This window comes from Lipotes vexillifer, unplaced genomic scaffold (assembly GCF_000442215.2).
Source record: "Lipotes vexillifer unplaced genomic scaffold, Lipotes_vexillifer_v1.1 scaffold1011, whole genome shotgun sequence".
NCBI lineage: Eukaryota > Metazoa > Chordata > Mammalia > Artiodactyla > Lipotidae > Lipotes > Lipotes vexillifer.
The window spans coordinates 1,562,210-1,570,839 of NW_006787698.1; the positions used below are offsets into that span (position 1 = coordinate 1,562,210).

General features: G+C 52.8%; 1 protein-coding gene across 1 annotated transcript in view; it reads right to left on the reverse strand.

Annotated features, from left to right (window-relative positions):
* Positions 1-382: 382 nt before the first annotated feature.
* Positions 383-8,630, reverse strand: part of ZNRF4 (zinc and ring finger 4) — a 69,715-nt gene continuing 61,467 nt past the window's right edge. Inside the window, 1 exon segment of the mRNA XM_007460729.1 lies at positions 383-1,626. Within this exon segment, the coding sequence (XP_007460791.1) occupies positions 383-1,626 (1,244 nt within the window).

Below are 8,630 nucleotides of genomic sequence, written 5' to 3' on the forward strand. Positions count from 1 at the left end.
AATTATTCCAAAGTAACAAGTTTATTTTTTGTTTAAGGTTTAAATGAATAATAAGCATATGGGAAATCAGCCGCTCCCGTGCCCAGTATTGGAACAGAGGCACAGGGGCCCCGTCGCAGGGCCACCAAGGACATGATGCACACAGCAGCCCTGAGAACACCGCCCCCCCCCCACCCCCATATACCCTCACTCGCCCACAGATGCCAGGAGCCAGCCTTAGGCTCAGCTTGCCACACGCGTGGCATGAGGGGCCAGTCCGCCCCACAGCAGCCAGGGCAAGAATCGGCTTTCAAACCCACTTTATTATCTAGTCTCCAGACTAGAAACACTCCTCACTTCTACCCTCCCCGCCCCAATCTCCGCCAGCCAGGGGCAGCGGGCCTCAGAGGGGTTCTGGAGGCCCCTCCAAGGATTCGCTGGTCTCAGTTGTCCCCATGGAGGTGGCACTCCAGCGGTGGGGGGCGCTGGCTCGGGTCAGCAGCTCCAGCCTCCGGGAGCGCAGCCGGGTCTGGATGGCCCAGATCGGGGGGCGGTGACCAGGCAGCGAGGGGTCCTCCTCGTCCCCATAGCTGCCGACGGTGGAGTCAGAGCCGTCCTCTGTGCTGACCACCGACTGCTTGCATACAGGGCAGGAGCGCCGGGTGGGCTGGGAGAACCAGGGGTTGATGCACTTGCAGTGGTAGGTATGGGAGCAGGGCAGGATCTTGAGCTGGTCACCTTCCTCGTATTCATCCAGGCAGATGGCACACAGGTCGTGAAGCCTTGTGAAAGTGCTCACCTGGGCCCTCTGGCTGGCCCGCGCCTTGACCACTTGCCCGCGGGCCCACCAGGCCCACAGCCAGTTCCATAGATATCGCAGGACGAGGAAGGCGGTCGTGAGCAGGGCCAGGGTGCAGCCCAGCACCCAGGAGATGGCCAGCATGGGGTGGCAGTCCAGGTCTGGGCAGGGCGGGTGGTCGGGCAGCAGGAGGACGTGGGCCAATTTGTCGCATCGCACGATGACCTGCAGGTACTGGGAGGTGGCCTCGCCCACGAACACCGAGGGGATGGTGATCTGGCGCCGCAGGTCCTCGTAGACATAGGCCATGAGCACCAGGTGGTCAGAGCGCACGTTGTACACAATGGTCGCCTGGAAGCCAGCCCGCTGGGCGTGCAGCACCTTGAGGTCAAACGTGCAATCGTACCGGCGGATCAGCACGATGGCGCCCAGGGAGCCGTTGCCCAGCCACGGGCCCTCGATGGGATGGCACGCGTTGGCCGGTCTGGCCTCCGTCAGGTAGCCCCGCACACCTTCGGGGGCTAGGGGCACCCCGAACAGGGCCGGCAGGTCCGCAAACTCCACGGTGCTTGAGTTACCATCCAGCACGGCTTGCACCACTGCCTGTGTGGGCACCAGCAGCCCCAGAAGGATCACTGAGACCCTGACTGCCCCCAGGGCCAGGACTGGCCAGGGCTGCCCCATGGCCAGCCCCTCCTTCTCTGGCTGTGGTGTGGAGCTAGGTCCCGCTGGGGACCATGGACAGGAGGCCTCCAGGCATCTCCAGGACCTCCCAGGGGGCCCGTGGCTGGGGTGTGAATGGAGCTTGAACGGGTGGCTCATAGGCAGTTAGGCAGAGCAGCTGGGACCTGCGTGGCCCTAGACAGAAACAGCTCCTGGTGGCAGCCCAGCGTGCATTGTGTCTTTGAAGGCTGGTCCCAGGAGGAGCTGACCTACCTAGGCGGCCTTCCTAGCAGATGACGCTGAGACCAGGAGCCCCCAGAGTTCTAGATGCCCCCGGCCTCTGTGACATCGTCCTGTTACATCCTGGTCCCTCACCCACACCCCCCACCAAGACAGAATTCCTGGGGCTCTGACCTGGGGGGCTGGGCAACCTTCGCAAAAACTTCTGAAAGTCTCAGAGCATCCCCAGCTCCTGGACCTCGTAAGGCCCAGAGGTGCCACAAAGTGGGCTGGCGGCTGCCCCACCACCACCCCGTGGCTTGGATCCGGCCCTCATACTCACATTCTGCCAACATCATCTCCCCAAGCCTCCTAGGGACCCACTGAGGAAGGGGCTAATTTTTCCCCCCTTTCGAGATTTCCAGGGGACTCAGACTTGTTCAGGGCACCCTCTGCCCATGAGGTCTTAGAGCCCAAATCCGAGATATCCTCCCTCTCTTCCCCTCACTCACTCTGCTCCAGACACATGGGTCTCCTTGCTGTGCCTCCAACACACCAGGCCCGGTCCTGCCTCAGGGCCTTTGCACAGGCTGTTCCCTCAGTCTGGAATGCCCTTTCTCCCTGTGCTCGGCTCTTTCTCACCCTTCAGGTTCTCAGTTCATATGTCCTCAGAGTCTAACTGACTTGATATGGGGGGAGAGAGAAGTGCCAAGGTCAGGGCTGGGCTGGCAGGAGTGGGTGGTCCAAGTCCTCAGCACCTGGTAGACTACCTGCACTGGCTTTATTCTCTCAGGTCAGCTCTTCCTTTCTAGCAGGGTCTCCAGCTGTCCCTCATCCCTCAGCCAGAGCCCTGGCCATCGGCCTCATGACCCCCCAACTCCTCATACCCAAATCTCCCACCGTGAGTCTGCCACCTGGCTGGGCAGCCTACTCAAGCCCTGATTCCTTGCTCTGTCATTGACAAGCTGTGTGATGCCAGATAAGTCACTTAAGCTCTCTGGGCCCTAGCTTCCAGATCTGTAAAATGGGTGTAATGATGAGAAACCTGTCTTGTAGGGCTGGTGGTATGAGAATTAAATGAGAGAATGCCTGATTGGCATTCAGCATAGGGTATGAATTTTTTCATTCTCCCATAACAGACCTGCCTCCTGTTCACAACCTGTTCAGTTCATCACCACATGCCAGCCAGGGATATTTCTAAAATCTCAATCCTCTGGTCTCTCCCATGCTCCAAACTCTCCCATGGCTCTCCATTGCCCTCCAGATAAAGTCCATGTTCCTTTCTGTGTCCTACAAGCTCTCCCATGGTCAAGCCCCTGCCAATCTCCAAAGCCTCAATGCTTTTCTTTCTTTTTTAAAAATTATTTGTTTATTTATTTTTGGCTGCGTTGGGTCTTCGTTGCTGCACGTGGGCTTTCTCTAGTTGCAGCGAGCGGAGGCTACTCTTCGTTGCGGTGCATCGGCTTCTCATTGCAGTGGCTTCTCTTGTTGCAGAGCATGGGCTCTAGGTGCATGGGCTTCAGTAGTTGTGGTGCATGGGCTTTGTTGCTCCTCAGCATGTGGGATCTTCCCAGACCAGGGCTCGAACCCGTGTCCCCTTCATTGGCAGGCAGATTCCTAACCACTGTGCCACCAGGAAAGTCCCCTCAGTGCTTCTCAATGTTCTAAATGCATCATGATTTGCTGACCTCTAGAACTTTGCAAATGCTGTTCCCTCTGCCGGGAACAGAATTCTCTCTCCTCAACCTTACTTTGCCAGGCTGGCTACTTATTCTTTAAGTTTTCTCAGTTTGTCTAATACCTCCCAGAGCAGCCCTCGGCCAATGATAGAGAAGAGACACAGGAGTGAAACAGGCAGAAGGCCATGTGACAACAGAGGCAGAGATTGGAGGGATGTGTCTACTAGCCAAGGGATGCCAAGGGTGGCCAGCAATCACCAGGAGCTGGGAGTGAGGCACGGAACAGATTTTCCCTCTGAACCTGCAAGAAGGAATCAACTGGGCTGATACTTTGATTTTGGATTTCCAGCCTCCAGAACTGTGAGGGAATAAATTTCTGTTGTTTTGTATCCCCTGGTTATTGCAGCTGTAGAAGTGAATGCACAATGGAATCCTTGTCCTAGGGTCTGCATCTGGGTGAGGCCAAAAAAACGTGAGGTGTCACTGCACTGAGACTGGAGGGTCAGGATGAAGTTGGTGTAAGGGGGCAGAAAACAGCATGTTGGGGATGCAAATGCATGTGCAAAGGTCCTGAGGTGTCACTGCACTGAGACTGGAGGGTAAGGATGAAGTTGGTGTAAGGGGGCAGAGAACAGCATGTTGGGGATGCAAATGGCATGTGCAAAGGTCCTGAGGTGTCACTGCACTGAGACTGGAGGGTAAGGATGAAGTTGGTGTAAGGGGGCAGAGAAGAGCACGTTGGGGATGCAAATGGCATGTGCAAAGGTCCTGAGGTGAGCGAGAGATAGAGAGAGAGAGAGAGAGAGAGAGAGAGAGAGAGAGAGAGAGAGAGAGAGAGAGAGAGGGCTGAATGGTTGGATATGACAAGCCATTCAGAGTGGCTAAAAAGAGGGTCTTATTCAAGGATAGGAGAGAGACGGGGGAAGGAAGGGCAGGACCAGACCCAAACCTTGAATGTCGATGGCCTTGGGGTTTACACAGAGAATGACGAGGAGCCATAGAAAGTTTAGAGTAGAGGCAGGACGTGACTGGATTTTGTTTCCCATTTCCGCTCTATATGTTTCTGCACTGTTTGCATCTTTTACGACGGGAATAAATTCACTTATTCCTCCTGAAATAAAAAAGAGATTTATGTTTCTGAAAGAACCCTCTGGTTGTTGCGTGGAGGGTGGGTTGGAGAGAGAGAGAAAGAGGTGGAGAAGCCACGGAAGCAGCTGTAGCATCAGGGGAGGGACTGGGGAATGGGACAGAGAGACTAAGAGGGGACAATATCCCTAATGAGTGAGTGGGTGTGAAGGACAAAAGGGAAGGTGACCATGAATGTCTCCCCCTGGGGCTTACTTCAAGAAAGACTTGTTTGGTGCTACAGTCTTTAATGTCTTGCTGGCAATTGCTAATTTCCCTAAGAGACAGGTCCTTGGCCCCATTGGCATTTTAAAACATCGTTTTGTTTTCTGTGTCTTTGTTTCTTGTGAGTCCCATCCCTTCGCGGCAAGATATATGGATTTTTCGTTTATGACTCTCACAAAATTTTCATTTTAAAGAAAGACAAAATGTAGATCCTTAGGGAGTATTTGGTAAATAAAGGAACAGGTGCATGATAGTAGGGGAAAAGGTCAAGAAAGAGTTCTCCAAAGATGGGCAGTTGATAAATAGGGTGTATTAGTTTCCTAGGGCTGCTGTAAAAAAGTACCATAAACTGGGTGGCTGAGAACAGATGTATTATCTTGTGCTTCTAGAGGCCAGAAGTCCAAGATCAAGGTGTTGGCAGGGCGGCACTCCTTTTTTTTTTTTTTTTTTTTTAATATTTATTTATTTGGCTGCACCAGGTCTTAATTGCGGCATGCAGGATTTAGTTCCCTGACCAGGGATTGAACCCAGGCCCCCTGCATTGGGAGCGTGGAGTCTTAGCCATTGGACCACCAGGGAAGTCCCAGGTGGCACTCCTTCTGAAGTCTCTTCTGGTGTGCCAGGGAATTAACACCCTGCGGAGCAGCCCAGAAACAATGGAAAATGGAGGCGAGTGGACAAACGCCCCATCTCTTGCTCCTCAAATGAGATAACTCTGGGGTGCACATCCCTCACCATCTCCTAGAGGCCCCCAGTGAGACTGGGCCCCAACTGTCCCCATGATAACTTGCTCTTGACAATGCTTCCTTCATGGGTTGCCTTCCTTTTCCTGTCTCCCTCCTGCCACTCCCCTCCCAGTGTTTTCTGAGATCACTTCCAAAATAAGTAACTGGCATTCAAATCCCTGTTTTGGGGTCTGCTCCTAGGCAAACCCAACTTAAGACGCTGCCTGAGAAGAATGCACAAGAAAGCAGAACAAAGAGGCCAGGAGAGACCCAGGTCCTAAAAACATCATTTGAGCACCTCAGTCCATCGGAGCCTGAGGGCCATACAAACGTGTACCCCTGTTACATGAGCCAGTTACATCCCTCATTTTGCCTGAGAGAGGGTGTCTATCCCCACACAACAAACCTCATAGGGGAGTTGTGAGTCTTCCAGAACCTCATAGGAGAAGACACTAGGATCAACTGTAAGTTTGATTTTCTTTTTCTGCTTCATGCTGTCTCCTTCCCCAAATATTTCTAGCAAGAACCTACTTTGATTATGCTGGAGGGGACATACCATAGACGGCTGGTTCCTCTGACTGTTAGTTATAAAGCACATATCAGATGGGGTGACGAGATGTGCCGGTGTTCACTCTGATTTCTCCAGAAGTCAGAGTCACATCTTCTTCCTTCCTTGGTGCATCTCCTGTAAATCGGATGCTAAACTTGCACATACATGGGCGGGCATGCAGTACACATACCCATCCAGCAGGATTGCGATTCAGGACACCCGTGTGGCCCCAGGGGGCTGGGGCTTGAGCTGGAGGGGGGGTGGACTTGGAGGTCTGCCAGGGGTCCTCGATAAATTGCCAGTGAGTTATCCACAGGAAGGCTGCCCTGGGCCCCTCTGTCTCTCTGTTTCTCCTCTCTACGTATCTCTATTTCTGTCTCCCTCTCCCTCCTTCTCTATCTTTGTGTCTCAGTCAGGGTCGCTTTTTGTCTTTGCCTCTTTTGTTTCTGCCTCTGTCTCTGTCCCTATCTCTCTAACTTTCTCTCTGCCTCAGTCTTTCTATGCCTCTGTGTCAATATCTCTATTTGTTACTATCTGACTCTGCTGTAAGTCCTTGTCCGGAGATTTCTGTCTCTGTCTCTGTCTGTCCCTGTCTCTCTATGTAAGTTTTTTTGGTCTCTGTCACCTTGTCCCTGTGTCTCCTTGTCTAATTTACTCTCTTTTCTTGTCTCTCATGCTACTTTCTGTGTGTGTGTCTGTCTGTCTCTCTGTGTCTTTCTCTGCCTGCCTCTCTCTCATCCCCCACTTCTCAGTCCCACACCTGGCCCACAGCAGATAACCCACAGTGGGTTTTGTCAGCTTGAAAGCAAAGGCACATCTCTGTGACATGGTGAGAGAGGGGAGCTGGGTTTAAGGCCCAACACAGCCCTCACTTACTGGCTGAGTAAGTCCCTCCCAGTCTCAGCATCACACCTCCCCATCTGTAAAATGAAGGGCGTCAGTGCAGAGCCAACAGTCTCTGAACACAATTGCCAATGGACCTTCCCACTGTCTTTTGAGCTTGGGGCTGTGCTTTTTCCTACTTTTCCCAGGAGGAAGCTGGCATGCAAAGGCGGGACCATCCTCCCCAAGTGCCACAGCTAAGAGGAGGAGGGACCATCTTCCACGCCCCAGGCTCCCCAAACCTCCTGCCCTTGCTGGGCCAGGCATCCAGCTGCCCATCACAGACTTGCTGTCTGAGGTCAGATGGCTTCATGTGTCTTCCCACTCTTCCTCTCCGAGGTCCCAGTTTTTGTTTTTGTTTTTTCTGTTGTTTGTTTTTTTGCGGTACGCGGGCCTCTCACTGCTGCGGCCTCTCCTGTTGCGGAGCACAGGCTCCGGACTCGCAGGCTCAGCGGCCATGGCTCACGGGCCCAGCCGCTCCACGGCATGAGGGATCTTCCCGGACCGGGTCACGAACCCGTGTCCCCTGCATCGGCAGGCAGACCCTCAACCACTGCGCCACCAGGGAAGCCCGAGGTCCCAGTTTTTATGATAGAATAATTAAATTTGTGAAGACAGAAAACATTGCTGAGGAGAGGGATCTGTCTGCACAGGACGATGTGCCAGGTGATGGGTACACAGTAGTGACCAAGACAAAACTCCTGAATTTACAGAGATTATATTCTAGCTGAGAGGAGGGGAGATAGCCAGGACACAAATTAACTGAATGAATAAACCATCAACCATCCAAAGAAATAATTTCAAGGTGGGACGTGCTATGAAGGAAATCAGGCAGCATTAGTTGGGGCACTCAGGGAAGGCCTCCCCGAGGTGGGGACATTTGAATGGAAGCCCGAAGTGAGGGAAGGCCTTCGCTTCTAGAACATCCTTGGGGTGCCACCAAATCATACTTCATGAGCACCTGGGATTTGTTGCTTGGTGTCCTTTCAAATCACATATTTGCTTATGCACCTGCTGTGTGTGTGCGCCACGCACTGGGGACACAGGAGCGACCGGGACAGACCCAGCCCCCACCCTCTAGGAGGCTCTGTCCAGCAGAGGAAGAAAAGGTTCAAACAAATGAATGAGAAAGTTTCACAAGACAATGTGGAGATAAGATAAAGGGTCTAAGTATCCAATCAGTGGAAGAATGCTAGAACGTGTGGGTGAAAGTTTAAGGAGAAACAGGCTGGTTACATGTTATCAAAGTAACCCTCCCACGATATTTACAGATTTGAAAGGTAAGAAGGTAACTTTCCAGGGGCGAAATGTGGTGTTGTCCTAACCACGTGATCAAGGTTAACATCACTGGTGATGAGATAGAGCAACTTCCTGAGTCTCTTGACATCCTACACCGAGAAGGACTGGTTACCCTCACCAACATTACCCTCATGGGATTCTGGGCAAAAACGCACCCCAGTCCAACCGTGAGCAGACATTGGACAGATCAGAACTGAGGGACCTTCTGCAAAATCCCTGGCCAGTGCTCTTCATAAATGTCAAGGTCATGGAAGACACGGAAAGACTGAGGAAGTGTTCCAGAGTGAAGGACGCCAGGGTGATTTGACGATGAGATTCACCGAGTGATCCTGGGTGGGATCGTGGACGCTCATGGTAAAACTTCAGTAAGGTCTGTAAGTTCGTTAGTAAGATTGTACCCGTATTTCTTTGCTGGTTTTCATCATCTTACCGGGTTACATACGATGTTAACATTAGGGGAAGCTGGGTGGAGGGTAGGCAGGAAT